General features: G+C 55.9%; 1 protein-coding gene across 6 annotated transcripts in view; it reads right to left on the reverse strand.

The window, feature by feature from the left end:
* COL27A1 (collagen type XXVII alpha 1 chain) overlaps positions 1-17,619 on the reverse strand; it is a 137,211-nt gene that overhangs the window by 82,524 nt on the left and 37,068 nt on the right. For all 6 annotated transcript variants that reach the window (XM_066256419.1, XM_066256422.1, XM_066256420.1 and 3 more), the window contains 5 exons: positions 10,116-10,160; positions 9,460-9,513; positions 9,006-9,050; positions 6,006-6,059; positions 5,101-5,145 (listed from right to left, as the gene is read on the reverse strand). In XM_066256419.1, coding sequence (XP_066112516.1) covers positions 5,101-5,145; positions 6,006-6,059; positions 9,006-9,050; positions 9,460-9,513; positions 10,116-10,160 — 243 coding nt within the window. The remainder of the gene's footprint in view (positions 1-5,100; positions 5,146-6,005; positions 6,060-9,005; positions 9,051-9,459; positions 9,514-10,115; positions 10,161-17,619) is intronic.

Genomic DNA, 17,619 nt, shown 5'->3' on the forward strand with positions numbered 1-17,619 from the left:
CAGGCACTGATCCTGTCCGCCATGCCCCACATACTCACACCCAGCAGGCCCTAGAGACCTAGAAGGTCTGGCTCATGGACTCCTCTCTACCCCAGCTGCCAAGCCAGCTGACCTGGTGAGGCTCTGCAACCAGAGCCCCCAATGCCAGTCCTAGCCCACTACCCAGGGGCCTCTCTGAGCCTCAGAGCCCCCGATGCCAGCCCTGGCCCCCACCCGGGGCCTCTCAAAGCCTCAGAATTCTCTAAAGTGCAGTGAGGAGTCCCGAGGGGGTGGCTGAGACGTTGTACCAGGGTGAGCCCTCGCTGGCACATGGAGGCAACGGCAATGTGAGAGCACATCTCTGAGGCCAAAGCAAGGCAGAGACCTCAGAGTGCTCAAATCTCAAAGGGAGGCACATCTGTGGACAACATGTGGCCTGAATGCAGCCAGTGGGTGATGACGGTGAGATGATAACAGGGGAACAACAGCAAACTCCAACAGGTCCTGCTATTGGCCCATTTTAGAGATGAGGAAACTGAGGTCCAGAGAGGTTAGATCACTTGTTCAATGTCACACCGCTATGGAGTAACAGGGCATGGATCTGAATCCAGGCAGTCTGACTCCAGTGCCCTTTCTCTTAGCTATGACTGGACACCGAATACAAAGAAAGGACTCTAGCAAGGCTGGGCTCTCTCAGAGGGCTCAGGAGAAGCCTGGGCTAATGCACAAGACAGAACGGCGTGGCTCGTGCTGAGGACTGGCTCTGCTTGCACATGCTTGGTGGCCCCGATACCCTGCCCTGTCTCCATCTTCAGTCTCCCTCCCTCCAGAGGAGTCAAGCAGATGGCCTCTAGGAATCTAGGGTTTGCAATTAAAGCACAGTGTTTGGGGGGGAAAGATAGGAATTCTAAAAGTGCTGGAATAAGTCTTTGATTGGAACAATCACAAGTGGCAGAGACAAGAAGACCCTCGCAGTTCCTGGCATTCAGCACTTAATTACCCCAGTGGGGGACTGAAGTCCAGCATATGCCCAAGGCCCAGCACCCAGCTAGCTTGCCTCGTCCCTCTACGACTGAGTGATACCCGATGCTTGGCACCTCTGCATCTCAGAGAGGCGGCCACCAAGCGGCACATGGGGCCCCGCTTCCACCCTGCCAGCTTCCCACTGCCTAGCTATGTCTGCTTTTGCACGGCGTGCAAGCCCAGCCTGGCCAGCGGCAGGACCTTCCTCTGCAGGCCCGAGCTTCTGGCTGCAGCAGGCTGGCCCGAGGCCCAAGCGACGAGCTTGGCAACCCGCCGAGACCCTAGCCACATGGTTTCTCCACTTCTCCAGGTCAGGAACCCCTGGGGAACTGAACGCCTCGTTCTTGGAGCAGAACAGGGTCCAGGAGAAAACAGAGCCAGACTCTGGGACGAGACAATAGACATGAAGACAGGGACAGCCTTGTCACACTTCCCTGGCAGGATGCTGAGGGCTGAGGAGGTCTAAGAGGGCATCTCCCCCCACCCCCACCGCCGCTTGCAGAGTGGGCTCTAGGGGCAGTGGGTATGTGTAGCCCTGCAGGTCTGCAGTCCCGCTCAAGTCTCAAAGGCTCAGCTCCCTGGCCTGAAAATGGTTAGTTCTGCCCAATTCACCCAGCAGAGTGGGGCTGAAGAAGAGGTGAGATGTTTGTAATCCAGCCCCTGGCAAACTAATGTGCCACCATCACACTGGTCACGGCTTGCGCCAACGGTGGGAGTACTTAATAACCTCTGGGAAGAGCCTGCAGATGGCTCGTGAAGACCTCTTTACAATGCTTCAATTCTCCGGAGTCAGGAAGTTCCCGCATAAGTCTAACCTGCATCTTTCCTATGGCGCTCAAACCACCCTATGTCTTTCTGGATATGAGCACTCCAGCTGTGGTGGCATGGACACCTGGATGTCCCCAACACCCTTCCCAGGGTGCTAGGCATGTTTTCACCCTGCCCTTTTGAAATTCACTAGGGAAGCCACCCAAGTGACCTCAGGAAATAAGGAGGAGATAGGCAGGTCGAGCTCTCACCAGGATTCCAGAGTCACCAGTAGCTCTGGGACAGCTCTAACTCAAGTTGGGGACACTGGGAACCACATCCCCAACCCACAGCATGGCCACAGCTAAAAACTTTCATCCCTTTTGGCCTCAGTTTCCCCACTTAGAAACATGAGATCTCTGTCACTTTGCTCTCTTCTCCGCACAGTCTGAGAATTGGAAAGAGCCCTGAGCTTGGAACCAGAACATACTGTGTTAGAAGCCCTGTCTCGCCCTGGATGGGTGTGTGGCCTTGAGCAAGTCCCAGTTGTCCTCGAGCCACACACGCCAAGGGAATGGGAGCCAGCGCTGGGCCTCTCCAGCTCTGAGCTCTAGGGTCTGCCTGCCTGACTCACTGCATAAAACCCGCCTTGGCAGGCCTGGCCGGAGTCCACAGAGAAGCTGTAAGCAGTGGCTGGCCGGCCAGACATTCAACAGCTTAATAGTGAATTCACAGAGCATCTGACAAGAGGACCCACTGTAGCATCTTTCTAGCCCCAGTGACAGACCCTTGGCTGAGAGGCATGGCTCGGGTCCCAGCCGTTAAGTGTCACTATGGTGTGCCCCAAACAAGCCAGGACAGCCGAGGAGACACCCCCTGGAGCTGATAGCTCCGGCCAAGTTTGTAACATCTTCTGTCTGGTCCCATCCTCCGAAAACCATAACACATTTTTTTCTAGCAGGTGGTGTGAGGAGGAGCTGGGAGCTATAGACTAAGTCTTCCATTTGAGGTTAAAGGCATGAGCAGAGAGAAGTGATGTGAGTCCTGGGTTCAAGTCTTGACTCTGTCACCAACTTACTGTGTGACCTTGGGCAAGTTACTGGCCTCTCTGAGCTATGCTTATCCATCTGTCTGACAAAGAGGCTGGGTCAGCTCACCACTAAGGTTCCTGCAGCTTGATGTGCTCTGACCTCCACTGTCTCTTTCTCAGCTCCCATTAGCAAGACTCTCTCCCATTTTTCCAAACCCAGCATCGAGGAGGCCGCGTGCATGGGCCTGAGGTTTTGCTTGCTAGAGAGGGCTCGACTACAGCAAAACCACCGGAGGCCTGCCAGAAAGGTGGCCAGCTGCGACCTGGCACAAGGAAACTCCGCCATTCTCCTGATGTTTCCTCTTCTTAATAAGTGCCTAGAAATTGCCTGGCCCAAAGCTTGGACAAGTAGAAAACCCATTCACAGAAGAGGCCCCCAACCCCACCAGCCAGATGCAGGGCTGGGGAGCCCTGGAAATAGGAGGTGGCCCTTAAGACCACTCGAGAGTGTGTGAGCTGAGGGCACAGCAGACTGGAGGCCCAGCAGAGGCGGAGACAAAGCCTAGAAGACTGAGTGGGATGAAGGCCCATTCCATACAGTCCCTCATATCCGGTGCAGACCCTGCCCGTTTGCTGGCCACCCCCCCCCCTACTTCCATAGCCCTCAGGGGTAGTGTGCAACCATAGGGCTGTTGTCTGAAGGGAAGGGGTTTCTTTCCACCCCCACCTGATGCCCCAGTGCCAGGGAACACTCCCATCGTGGAGCATGAAATCTTAGGAAGTTAATGGCATGGAGCAAGGAGGCTGAGATGACTTGACACTTATAGGGGTTCAAGTCGGCAAGGCCACGGCCATCTCTAGGCAAATGGCTTTGGCTGCTGAAGCCTCTGTTTTCTCATCTGTAAAATCAACCTCAAGTCAGAGAATCAGTGGGAGAATCACATGGAGTTCAAATGCCACGCAGGTAAGACCTCAATAAATGTCTGTTTTGGCTACAGTGCTATATCCCTAGTACTTGGCCCACTGTAGGTGTTCCATAAATTTTTGTTGAATGGATATGTCATTTACTGGTCTCCCCATCTGTAAAGTGGCCATGCCTGGCCCTCTGTGAGGCTCAGGATGGAGTAGGAACAAGTCCCCCCAGGTGGCCTCGTCCTGGGATGCTCTTCCCCGGATAGCCACAGGGCTCCGAGCATTCTCACTTCATTCCAGTTTCTCCAAAAGTGAGGAGGACTTACTGGACCAACTTATTCAACAGCCTAGAGCCCAAGCACTCACTGTCCCCCTCTCCTACTGTATCTTTAGATTGAGCGCCATCATTCATTCTGCACTCCCCCTTATAATCACTGCCTGCCTGTCTGTCTGTCTGTCTACCCATGAGAATAGAAACTTAGTCTGGTTCGCTGCTCAACACCAACCACAGTGTCTGTCCCACAGCACACGCTGAACGAGTGAATGAATGAATGAACAAATGAATGAACAAATGAATGAACAAATGAATGAATGAATAATGAAGGGATGAATCAGACTCCTCGCCCAAGATCCTTGGCTTGAGGAATAGATCCAAATGCCAGCGCAGCCTTCGCTGACTCCAGCTCCTTGTCTGAAGCCGGAAGTACCAGGTGCTGCTCCTGGCCCAGATCTAGGTGTCAAGTGTTGGAATTTAGGGCACAGAGGGGTCTAGGGGGAGGGTGAGACGCCTCCTCTGTAAGCTCCCCTCAGCCAGGACCTGGATCTTGCTTTTCTTTCTATCCCCCACTTGACCCCCAGAGGGCCCAGGTCCATAAACCACAATAGGCAAGGTAGGTGCCTGTGAATATGTTGTCAACCCCAGGATCACAGACAACCCCCTTCTGGTGGCCCTTTGGCCTTTGCACACAGGTGCAACTATTGACACCAAGATAACACAGAGACTGAGTATTCTCTGATTTAGGGGCACTGACACTTGACCTAGCCAGGATCCCCCCATCCGAGCAGGCTCCCCAGCATGGACACTAATGCCCCAGACAGCAGAACCCCACTCCCCCAGACACGGAACCGCACTGTAGAGCACTCGGCGCACACAGACACAGAGAGGCGCCACCCCGGAGGGGCCCAGAGCCCGCAGAAGCCCCAGCCCCAGGCAGGAAGCAGCCACTCTGGTCTGGCAGTGGGACACGAGGCCCAGACAGCCCCCGTGCCGGCCCACACACTCGAAGCAGAGCGATGGCTGAGCAGAGAGCAAGCAGAGAGCGCCCAGGCTGCAGGTGGACAGGGCGGCGTGGCTAGTGGGAGGTCAAGTCCCCCATAGAGTCTGCGTAATAGACACGGAAAATCTTTACCGGCCTACCCATCTTGCCCCTCTTGCCAGGAACACCAGGCAGGCCCTGTAGAGGAGAGACAGGGAAGAGGTCAGGACAGGGTTCCAGCAGGGGACAACCAGCCCCAGAGCACCCACAAGAGGAAGTCACAGAGGGCCTAGCATCCCGGTCACATACACAGTAGACACCAGTTATGTGCACAGTGGAGGGATGGTCCTTGCACTCTACAGAGTCGGGGTCTGCATGGCCCTGAGCTGGGAAGATGCCCCCTAAAAGCTCCCAGTGTTCCTGGTATTCAGCTGGTGCTCAAAGTGTTCCTCCTCCTTCCTAAGATTCTCTATCCCTGGCTTATTGATGAGGTTACATCTGAACTCCCAAATATGGGCTCGGGCAGGGAGGGGACAGAGAAAAAGGTGCAGAGACCCACGGGCCATACAGTCTCTGTCCTATTACTCAACTGTGTACCCAGAGCAAAAGCAACCACAGATGATGTGTAAGCCAAAGAGTTGGTTATGTTCAATAAAACTTTGCAAAACCAGGGTCTGCCCACAGGCTGTAGTTTGCGGATGCCTCAATTGCTGAGAGCCCTCCGGAAGCTCCCTGCGCCCAGAGTCCCGTTCCAGACATTGGCCTCTGAGTGACACAGAACATGGCCCAGGTGCTCCCTCCAGCCTCGTCACCCTCTTCCCCCCTCACACTCAGGGCTTGGACTGCACTGACTGTTAAACTTGCCAAGTGACCGTGTGTCCTTGACTTTGCACACTCTGTTCCCTATGTCCGGAAGGCAGCTGCCTTGCCTTGACCCCTTAGTGGACTCCTATTTAACCCAAGGGCACCTGTCTTGGAGAGATCCCATGATCTCCCCAGGCTGGCGCCTCGGCGGGGGCAAGGGGCCAGGTAAAAGGTAAACGAGAAAGCACACTCACTCGCTCTCCGTCGGACCCTGGCAGGCCGAAGAGCCCTGGGAGTCCAATGTAGCCCTAGGAAAGAGCGGGGGGGGGGGCATCAGAGGGGCCGCGTGGTGGGGTGTGGCTGGCCCGACCCATCCCAGCCCCTCACGGCCCTCCCACACGCCGGCTCCTCTTCCTGGCTGGTGGCAGTGGTGGCTCCGGCAGCTCCTCGATGACATAGGCCTTGAGGCAAGTGTATATGCCCATGGACTGCATGGTGCTGGCTTCCACGATGTAGTCCAAAGGCACATACCCTCACGCCAGGGAAGGGCACGGGCGCTCTCGGGGGGAGGCCCGCCCCGAGCCGGGGGCTCCAGGACCTGCAGGAATGAAGCTCTCAACTGGGTTAGATGCTAGCTTGGCACCGGGTCCTGCCCACCCCCCCCCAGGGGTGCTGGTGGGCACCGATGGCTTCCACAGCGCCTGCCTCCTCCTAGGCTTCAGAGGCCCAGGATGTGGGGCTCACATCCACCTCTGGCCTCGGGGCTCACACCCCCCACCGTGGCCGCCTACAGCAGCTGCCACCCCCGCCTGCTGACGCCCTGCCCAGCACAAGTGTGCCACTGCATTCAACCCTTCCGAGGGCCTTGCAGATCGGCCATCACCCCCTCACTGGACCGACTAAGGCTCTGCGGATAAAGTAATACAACCAGTCGGGATGGGGCGGCTCCATCGCCCTAGAATGCACCTGAGTTTGTGCCTGCCGGCCTTTATTCTCGCGGGCCCCCTCGCTGGGATGCTCTTCCCGCCCGCGTGACCACAGACTAAATCCTTCCAAGCCCGGCGCTCGCTCTTCCCTCTGGTACGCAGCCCTTCTGCTCCGAGCCGGAAGCCCTCTCCTCCCTCCACCCACCCAGACCGGTCTGCACCTCAGCTTATAGGATCTACCACTTTCTCCACTGTATCTCCACGGACATTATCCAGGGGCCTAGCCCACGGCTCCTATTGCTATCCGCACTCTCTGTTTGTGGAGTGACTTAAGAGGCACTATAACAAAAGCTAACATTTACTGAGCACACTCTGCGTGCCAAGCCCAGTTCCAGGACTTTGCATGCATTAGTGCACTTACTGCGTCCTCACTATGTCCCCGGGACGTACGTGTTATTAGTCAGTCCCTTGTAGAGGTGGGAAAAGTTAGGCTCAGAGCAGTGAAGTGACTCACCCAGGGTCACAGAGCTACAATGTGGTAGATCTGGTATTTGAATTCAATTCATCTGATTCCTGGGCCAGGCTCCTAACCATTCTGCTACACTGCCTCCCACAAATAAGCAACAATACAGGCTTACAACTATCTGTCCTTCCCTAAAAGGTCAAGATGTCACAAAGCCTTCTTTTGAGCATTCAGCATAATAATATCCATCATCTTAACAAATGACGTTTGGTGATCCTTCCAAGCAGACTTACAGGTGAGAAAATAGGCTCAGAGAGGTCCAGCAACTTGTCCAAGATCCCACAGCTGGTAAATGGCAGAGCAGGTCTCAAAGTCAGTTGCCCTGACCCCAAAAGCTGCACTGTGCCTACTTCATAAATAGGGGGCCAGAGATGGCAGGGCTGGGAGGGCAGCTGGAATATCCGGGCTCATCCAGGCTGCTCAGGGCCCTGTGAACCTGGAAAGGGGTGTGTGTGCTGGGGCCAGATCAGCTCTCTCTCCTCATGTGACCTCCAGACGCCACCAACATGGCAACCAGCAAGCAGCCCCAGATACTTGTCTCAACCCTCCTGCCCTCCTGGCAGACCAGGGACCCTGCGGCAGAACTGAGGAGACCTCCCTGGGTTCCGGAGTACCCTCTGGGGTCACTGCTTGTGGGAACAGCTGGATTAAGGGAGTTCCAACATACGAGGGCAGGAGCCTCCTTGGCCCCTGTATGTCACCACCATCGCCACCGTCCTCATCCTTGTCATCATCATCACTGCCACCACCACGTCCTGGGGAACTTGCCCACCCACCCCCTTGCCACCTCTCAGATGCTCTCCTAACAGCTGCCTGTCAGTTCCTGGGACTAGGGCCAAGCCTGTGGCCATAAATAGCTTTGGCTCAGGAGTACAGGACACGTCACATCGCCCTGGTATGACCGCGAGCCGACTGACCCACTTGCAGAGCATTCTTTGAGAGGCCGTGAGCCCAGCTCTCGGGACCCCTGGGTCCTCGTCTTAGCTCCACCTTTGCTGTGCAGTGCAAACCAGGGCCATCGGGTCCCCAACATGATGAGCCCAGTTTCCTTGAGTGTACAAGAGAGGATTCCACCAGATCATTTCTTAGTCCTCCAAACTCCATTTACTTCCATTCAATTCCCCCAGAACCTTTTCTACTGCCTACGGTGCACGTGGGAGCCCCCACCTGGTGGTCGCTTCTCAGCACCACTGGCTCCCAAATTCCTGGTATCCCCATAACCATGCTAGAGGTAGGATGGGTGTCACTCCCATTGTAAAGATGGGCAAACTGAGGCTGCCAGCTACTCAGGATTTACCTGCCCCCACCCTTGAAGGAGGGGGAGAGTAGATGCTGTATCAGCCTCTAGGCCTGGGGCCACACTCACCCATCAGACACCAGTGCCCTCCGGAAAGGGTGGTCCCCTCGCCCTCAGTCAGGAGCAGGAGGGAGGCCTCTGAGAATTCCAGTGACAGGCTAAACGGCCTGGCTTTGGTCCCCAGCACTCCGATATGCTGGGGGACATGGCTGGCAAATGCCTAACTGTAGCAGCTGGAGTTTGGCCGAGCCCGAGCCAACCCTCTGCCGCCCAGTCTGCCCAGCCATACATAGCTCAAGCCTGGCTCAAGAGTCCCCCAGCACCAGCTCCTCCTGTTAGCCCTCTGCTCTGCAGGGAGCACTCCGGTGGGAGGGGGGTCACAGCCCCAGACCCCCCAACAGACACTGAGTGGAGACCTTCCAGGCCTGATCTCTCTCAGGCCCACTGGAGGGACGGACAATGTCCGCCCAGGGCCCCACCTGAATGGCACTTGCCAAGCCCCACTTACCCGGCTGCCTTTGGGGCCAGGGGCTCCTACAGGTCCAGGTAACCCCTGAAACATAAAAGACAGAAGGGCAAGAACATATGGAGACGTTCCACTTGTTGTCAACAACCCAGGGTGAGTCCCGCCTCCTTTGGGCCTCAGCTGCTCCCTCTCTAGAATAGGAATGAGTGAGACTGAACCCAGCTACCCCAGGATCCCAGCGAGGTGGCCCCAGGGGAGACTGGTGGCCGAACCTCTGGAGCCGCACCCCCACCACACAGAACTCCTTCCGTCTGTTCTCTTACTGAGCATCCTTGCCCTGCCACCTTGGTCCAGCCCCCTGAGCACCCCTTTCTGCAGAGCCCACCCGGCGATGCAGCTCCTTGGCCCCCAGCCCGCCACTGCCCTCTGCCTGGGGGCACCATGGCCATCTTCACATCACCATGGCCACAGAGCTTCCAGAAGCCATATACTGCACCTGCCTGCCAGGGTAACCTTTGGCCCCTGGGCTGCCCTCAGGTCCCGGCGGCCCCTGCAAAGGAACGAAAGAAACGTGAGGAAAGGAGAGACCCTGCCCAGCTCCAGGTCTGAGGGGCAGTGAGGAGCTGGGGCTCACAATGGACAAAGAGAAAGGCGGGAATGTGAGATGAAATGGGAGGAAGGGGAAGCCACTGGCCTGCTGGGCTCCCAAGCCCACCCCTCTGTGAAACCGGTCGGACCAGCTCCGAGGGACAAAGCCCCCTGTGCCGGCAGCCCAGGAATAAGACAGCACTGAGGAGGCCTGGCTGGCTCTCCCACGCTGGCAGCCACTGCTGTTTGATTTGGGCCAGGGCAGCCAAAATTCCTGCAAACCCCGTGGCGGCGTGTATAATATCCCCTAACATCGCCCGGAACAGGCCAGCTATTCATGGCTCTAGCCGGAGCCGAGCAGCTCATGCCAACGCCAGGCCGCTGTGGACTCCGGCTCCTTCAGGCAGATGTGGCTGGGGGAGCGGTGGGGTGGGGTAGGGTCCCCAGCAGGACGGGAGGCGCGACCGCCTGGCCCAGGGGCTCGCACATGGATCGGGGCCTGTGGAGGAGGCCAGGGACAGGCAGGGGCTGGAGGCAGGGTGGGGCTAAGGCCAGGGTCCTCACCTGTTCTCCGGGATGCCCTGCCGGTCCAGGATAGCCCTTGTATCCCTGTGGGGGAAGAAACCGAAACCACATCAAGCCGGGAAGACACATCTGGGCCGGTGGATTGCAGAGGCCCGGCCTCCCCGCCTGCCTTTTCAGCACCGTTTGCGCCGCGGCAGGAATGTAGTACGTGTTCAATAACTACTTGCCGATTAGATACATATGCATCAGGGTTAGCATCAGGTGCCTATGGCTTCCTCTCTGCTACTAATGTTTCTTAGACCAGAAGCATCAGAGGGACTGTTCACACCTTGGGCAGCTTTGTGAGCAACTGCGGCAGAGGGACCTTGTAGCCTAACCATTCTTTCCAAATCCAGAGGTGGGGAGGCCAGCAGAAGCTGGGGTAGAGGGACTTTTCAATGGGTGGGTGGACCGACTAGGACCTTAAGGTCTGGGATACGCTCAACCACCCTGTGATGCTGGAACCTTCTGTCAGGACCTGCCCCTTCTCAAGAACCCCCTACTGGAAAAGAGGTCACACATATTAACCAAGTGTACTAACCAAAACAGCTGTCTGCCTTCCTCTCATTGGTCCTGGCAACTACACCAAGGGGACAGAGGCCACCCAAATGCCTGATGCAGAAGGGACCTGGCACCATCCCAGCACCAAGCTTGACCCTCTGTCCCTGTCATCCAATGACCACGGCTCACGGCCGGGTCTCCAGGTCAAGAGAATCAAAGTGAGTGTGTGCTTTCAGGGGGCACTGGGACAACCCCTCAGTCACTGAGTAACAGTGGGAGGTCTCCGAAGGGAAACCCCAGACGTTACACTCCCATCAGCTCAGGGCCGTTGTGAAATAAGACCGAGCAGGCTGCCATGTCAGACAGGGTGGTGCACGGACCCCGTTAGACCCTCACATGGGAGCCCTGGGCTTGGCTCAGACAGGGTGGTGCACGGACCCCGTTAGACCCCTCACATGGGAGCCCTGGGCTTGGCTCAGACAGGGTGGTGCACGGACCCCGTTAGACCCTCACATGGGAGCCCTGGGCTTGGCTCAGACAGGGTGGTGCACGGACCCCGTTAGACCCTCACATGGGAGCCCTGGGCTTGGCTCAGACAGGGTGGTGCACGGACCCCATTAGACCCTCACATGGGAGCCCTGGGCTTGGCTCAGACAGGGTGGTGCACAGACCCCATTAGACCCCTCACATGGGAGCCCTGGGCTTGGCTCAGACAGGGTGGTGCACGGACCCCGTTAGACCCTCACATGGGAGCCCTGGGCTTGGCTCAGACAGGGTGGTGCATGGACCCCGTTAGACCCTCACATGGGAGCCCTGGGCTTGGCTCAGACAGGGTGGTGCACGGACCCCCGTTAGACCCCTCACACAGGGAACCCTGGGCTTGGCTCAGACAGGGTGGTGCACGGACCCCCGTTAGACCCCTCACACAGGGAGCCCTGGGCTTGGCTCAGACAGGGTGGTGCATGGACCCCGTTAGACCCCTCACACAGGGAGCCCTGGGCTTGGCTCAGACAGGGTGGTGCATGGACCCCGTTAGACCCCTCACACAGGGAGCCCTGGGCTTGGCTCAGACAGGGTGGTGCACGGACCCCCGTTAGACCCCTCACACAGGGAGCCCTGGGCTTGGCTCAGACAGGGTGGTGCACGGACCCCCGTTAGACCCCTCACACAGGGAGCCCTGGGCTTGGCTCAGACAGGGTGGTGCATGGACCCCGTTAGACCCCTCACACAGGGAGCCCTGGGCTTGGCTCAGACAGGGTGGTGCATGGACCCCGTTAGACCCCTCACACAGGGAGCCCTGGGCTTGGCTCAGACAGTTTCTGACTTACAGGGCAAGTCGGGGTTACCGTCCTTTATTTTCTGGACCTCAAAGGAGGGAGCTTGAACTAGGTACCCTTCAGCTCTGGTGTTTGAGATGTAGAGTTGTAAGGCTCCCCCAGAGGGTGACCCATAAGGCTCTAGAGTACACACACACACACACACACCCCTTTATGCATGGTTGTTTACCCAAGACGACACACCTACATGACCCCCTCTAGCCCTTACAACAGCCAGATGAGGGGCGGGTAGGGATTATCATCCCCATCTTACAGAAGAGAAAACTGAGTGTCGGAGAACTGAGGCTACTCACCCCAAGTTCCATTGCTAAGAACCAGAAGGTTCACAGGGTCCTTATGACATCTGAGGCCACATGGAGAAACTTGCAGACATCCCAGGCATGTGCAGAGCATGCGCACACACAAACATATATGCTCAGCACCCCGGCAAACCCCCAAGAAGCGGGACTCTTAATTATAAACAGCAGAGTCGGTTTGACCCAGGAGGTTTAGGGAGTTTACAAGCATTCCTTCTGCACCTACTCATGCCCCAGACTGCTTCAGGGGTGTGATCGCATCTCATTCTGGGGCCCATGAGATCCAGCATGGCTGGGTGAGGTCCTTCCACATGGGCGTGTGCTCTCTTTCCCAGTGGGCAAACTGAGGCACCGGCCCCAGCCAGCAGCGGGCATGCAGCATGGCTAAGATCCCTTAGTTCAAACTGCTCTGAACTCTCCTGCGTCACCGTGGGCTGGCTGTGTGACCTGGGGTGACTGGTGTCACTCGAGTCTTGGTTTCCACTCTTGTAAGCTGGGGGTAAACAGGTGGCTCATAGATTGCCTGATATAATGTATGTAAAGCACTTAGCACAGTACCTGGCATTGAATTCCAGGGCCCTGTAATGATAACACTATTATCATCATGATCCACCTATTTCATTCAGTCATTCAATAAACCTTCACTGAACTTTTTGATGGGCCAGCACCATTCTCTGATGAATGAGAAGATAACATCCTTTGCCTCAGTGGAGTTTACAGTCCAACTAAGGAGATATAATCACAGGTAAATATAAAGGATAGTGTCTGGGGGAGCGGAAATGGGGAGTAGATGTTTTCAAGCACGTCGAGTTTCAGGTTTGTAAGAGTTTGGAGATCGTTGCACAACAATGTGAATGTACTAAACACAACTGAACTGTACACTTAAAACATGGTCAACTTGGGAACTTTTGTGTTGTTTTTTTCACCATAATTGAAAAATAAATTTTAAAAAGAAATAATGTGTGGCAGTGACCAGTGCCTCGAGGACAAATGAGCAGAGTTAGAGGACAGAGAGTGGCAGTGTTGGGAGGGTGCGGGTGCAGGTGAGCGGGCAGGGAAGGCCGCTCTGTGGAGAGAGAGCTGGACATGGGACTGGCTCTCTGGGGAAAGGCATCCAGGCAGAGGGAACAGCGGGTGCAGCAGCCCTGAGGCAAGGATGCCCTCAGGGGAGTTTGAGGAATAATGAGGCCCATGTGCCTAGAGCCGCAGAAAGAGTGCGGAGTGAGAGGCAGAGGGCTGGGGTGGTCAGAGAGGTCGCAGGAAGCCAGAGCACACGGGGTGGTCATATGATGGAAAACCATGGAAGGTTCTGAGCAGGGAAGTGTCATGATATAATCCATATAATCACCATTATTATCTTTCTCCACGTGGAGCTTGCAGAGAAGGGAGAAAAAGCGAAGCCTTTGTCTTGAGCCCTGAGCTCTAAGCTGTGTGACTCTGCATAAGCGATTGCCCTCTGAGCCTCGCTCTGTCATTCCCTGCCTGCCTTGAGGGGCTGCTGCAAAGACCCAATGCAATATTGGGGCAAGGATCCTAAGAGAAGCGTGAAAGGTGACTAGGGAAACCCTGAGCATCCCTGGCTCCTTGGGCTTCCTCTGCAGCCACACAGAAACCTGGAAACCAATGCTTTAGCAGAGGAGTGTGCGCGGCGAAATCTCAGGAGATTTCAAGTAAACCCTTTACTCAGGACACAGCTGAAAAGAAACAAATGACCACCAGAGATAGGGACCGTGGCCTGTGCCTGGCTTGGCATTAAGCCTTAAATACATCAGCTCACCAACTCCTCACAGTCATTCCTGCGAGGTAGGAAATACTGTGCACACTTGCCAGATGAGGAAACTGAGGTCAGAGAGGCAAAGCAACTTTCCTGAAGCCACACAGCTTCCCAAAAGCAGGGCTAGGCTGTGAATCTAATCTTTCCATACTGAGGCCTGAGGCCCGCTTAAAAAAGCCACAGGGCCACCCTGGGAAAGACCCCCTTATAGACCCACTTCCCCAGGACAGAGCACACAGATGACTGCGGCATTATTGGGGCAGAGGGTCGTCACAGAACCCTGGGGAATCTCAGCTGGGAGGTAACCCAAGCCATCGATCTGACAACGTCCTTTAGGGGAAGGGACTTGTGCAAGGTTACTGAGCAAGTTATAGCCAAGCCTGGACTGTTCCCCAGGACTCCACACCAGCTGGGCTGTGCTTTGTTGAGAAGGCCAGGATTCCTCAGTCTGTCCCTATCAGTGGATCCCAAAGGGCCTTGAACATTGCTATGAATACCCATTTCTCGTGGCTGGATGGGAGCAGCAGACAGAGCACAGACATGGCATGGGAGTGGGTGGGCGGGAGGTTTGTATGTTCCTGAAACTACCTTTACACTGTTTACTAAGCTGGGGCCAGCTAAATAGCTTCAAATGACAGGGCCCCGGGACCTGCAGCAATCTAAACCATTATCTTCTCCAGGGCCCAGCAATTACGGGCAGGCACTGACCGCAAGGTGGACCCACGGGCAGGGATTTCTCCATATGTGACCGGTGCCTGACTGGCCCTAGGGGAAGGCAGATGCTTCAGGACAGCTCCGGGGACCACGGAGTCTGCAAGGGGCCTCCAGCTGCCCAGCAGGCGGGTCTCCACAGGACCCGTGTTTATAATAGAGCTCGGTCTATATTTTGGTTTGGGAGCCAGATTAATCATTGCTTACAATGCGCAAGGAGAAACCAGACATCACCTCACTGTTGCTGCAGACAGTCTCCCCGCCGGCTGGGATGCTATTTGGGCTTTGGGCAGGGAGAGAAGGGGGGTCCTGTCCTTGCCCAGGGGTCCTGGGGACCAATATGTTCACCCAGGCTCCAACTCAGTCTGTAGGAGGTCCTGGCTTCTCTTGCAGTACAATGGAACTCACCATACTTGCTTAGCGCTCCATGAGACTTCTCTACCACCTTGCAGCCCACAGGCCACACGGGGCAATCAACAGGACAGAGGGTCCCATTTAACAGAAAGGATTAGCAAGGAAGAGACGTGCCAAGAGGTAGGGTGACTCATTACATGATACTGGGCAAGTCCGTCCCTGCCCCTCCTGGAACTCGTTTCCCCAGCTGGTCTCTCAAAGTCTCCTACTGGCTCAGAAATGACAGGATTCTGAACACGTGCGTGTTCCCAAAGTACAGTCCATCACGGCACAGCCAGGTGTCTGAGGTGAAACCCTGCGCGAGGCACACCTGAGACACAAGGCAGGAAGGTCCATCACCTGCACGGCTCATTCATTCTACAAAGGTTTGCTGAGCCCAGCCCCCAAAATGAGCCCGACCCTGCGTTAGGCACTAAGAAGACACTGATGAACAGACTGACTCACTCTGCACCTTCTAGAGGAGACTATGGGTATTAACTACATATTAAGTGGAACGAAGGCCATGCTGAGGGCTTGGACAGCATGAACAGTCCAAGGGGAGCAGTGGCATGGCACACCGAGGCTTGAGGCAGGAGTGGGCTGGACAGCAGAGGGGAACTGGACCCCAGAAGTGGCGGTGGGCCTGGGCCCCAGGACCCCGGAGCAGCTCCACAGCAGGGGAGCCCGGGGGAGGATCTCGGAAGGACCCTGCGGAACGAGGAGTGCTCCATCCAGGGCCAGCAGGCAGTTGCGCAGAAAGGCAGATCGCCTCAGGCATCCTCAATCACGCTCCCCGCCAAACATCCCCAGTTGACCCCCTCTGCCCTCCCATTTTGTGATGGCTTACTCACAGACGGTAGTCAACTCAGGGGGCAACGAGAGGGTGCGTGGGCAAGGTGGGGGTGGAGAAGGGAGCCCGGAGGAATGCGTACCAAAGGGCTTGTAGGATTGGACAGAGCGAGGATGTCTACTCAGCAGCTGCTCAGCCTCAGCACCGCGGCACTGTGGGCTCAGCAAGTGTTGTGCTAGGACAGCAGGCCCTGTGCATTGTGGGATATTTAATAGCATCTCTGGCTTCTACTCTTTAGAACAGGGGTCCCCAAACTATGGCCTGCGGGCCACATGCAGCCCCCTGAGGCCATTTATCCAGCCCCCCCGCCGCACACCTGGAAGGGGCACCTCTTTCATTGGTGGTCAGTGAGAGGAGCATAGTTCCCATTGAAATACTGGTCAATTTGTTGATTTAAATTTACTTGTTCTCTATTTTAAATATTGTATTCATTCCCATTTTGTTTTTTTACTTTAAAATAAGATATGTGTAGTGTGCATAGGGATTTGTTCATAGTTTTTTATAGTCCGGCCCTCCAACGGTCTGAGGGACAGTGAACTGGCCCCTTGTGTAAAAAGTTTGGGGACCCCTGCGTTAGAAGCTAGTAGCACCCCCCCCCCCCAGTTGTGATGACCAAAAATGTCTCCAGACATTGCTAACTGTTCCCTGGGATGCAAAATGACCCCCAGTTGAGAAGCACTGATCTACAGGAGAGAAAAGAGGAGGCTCAGACTCTGCCGTCCCAAGGTACAGATGACACGCTGGGACACTTCTTGGCTAGTGGAGGGTGGTTAACTGGTAACTAAGCATGATGACTGATGGGACCAGGCAGGCAAGACCTTCAGTGCTTCTCCTTCAAGATCATCACAATCTTTCTTTCTTTCTTTCTTTCCTCCCTCCCTCCCTCCCTCCCTCCCTTCTTTCCTTCCATTAGATGTATATGTTAACCCTGGCCAGTTGACTCAGTGGCAGAGCGTCAGCTCAGTGTGTGAAAATCCCGGGTTCGATTCCCGGCCAGGGCACACAGGAGAAGCGCCCATCTGCTTCTCTACCCCTCCTCCTCTCCTTCCTCTCTATCTATCTCTTCCCCTCCCACAGCCAAGGCTCCATTGGAGCAAAGTTGGCCCGGGCACTGAGGATGGCTCCATGGCCTCCTTCTCAGGTGCTAGAATGGCTTTAGTTGCAATGGAGCAACGCCCCAGATGGGCAGAGCATCAACCCCTGGTGGGCATGCCAGTGGATCCCGGTCGGGCACATGCAGGAGTCTATCTCTCTGCCTCCCTGCTTCTCACTTCAGAGAAATACAAAAAAAAAAAAAGTATATGTAGTTCCTCCCATGTGCCACCCCTGAGTTAGGTTCTGGGGATGTAACGTCTCATTGAACCCTCCCAACCAGTCTATGAAGCAACCGAGGCTCCGTGGGGTGAGGCCACCTGCCCAAGCTCACACAGCAGGAAAGGGACAGCGTTGGCCTCCATCCAGGTCTGTCTGACCTGTCTATGCACCCACCCAGCCCTTGGAAGTCAGCTCAGCAAAGCTCCTCGGCAGACATCGCAGGCAGATGCAGCGACACACACCCCAGGCGGGGAGCCTCTTTTTTATTTGATGAGCCCACTCTTATTTGAGAAGCTGTTCCATTCAGCATAGTGGAATGAAAAAGAGC

This window comes from Saccopteryx bilineata, chromosome 2 (assembly GCF_036850765.1).
Source record: "Saccopteryx bilineata isolate mSacBil1 chromosome 2, mSacBil1_pri_phased_curated, whole genome shotgun sequence".
Lineage (NCBI taxonomy): Eukaryota > Metazoa > Chordata > Mammalia > Chiroptera > Emballonuridae > Saccopteryx > Saccopteryx bilineata.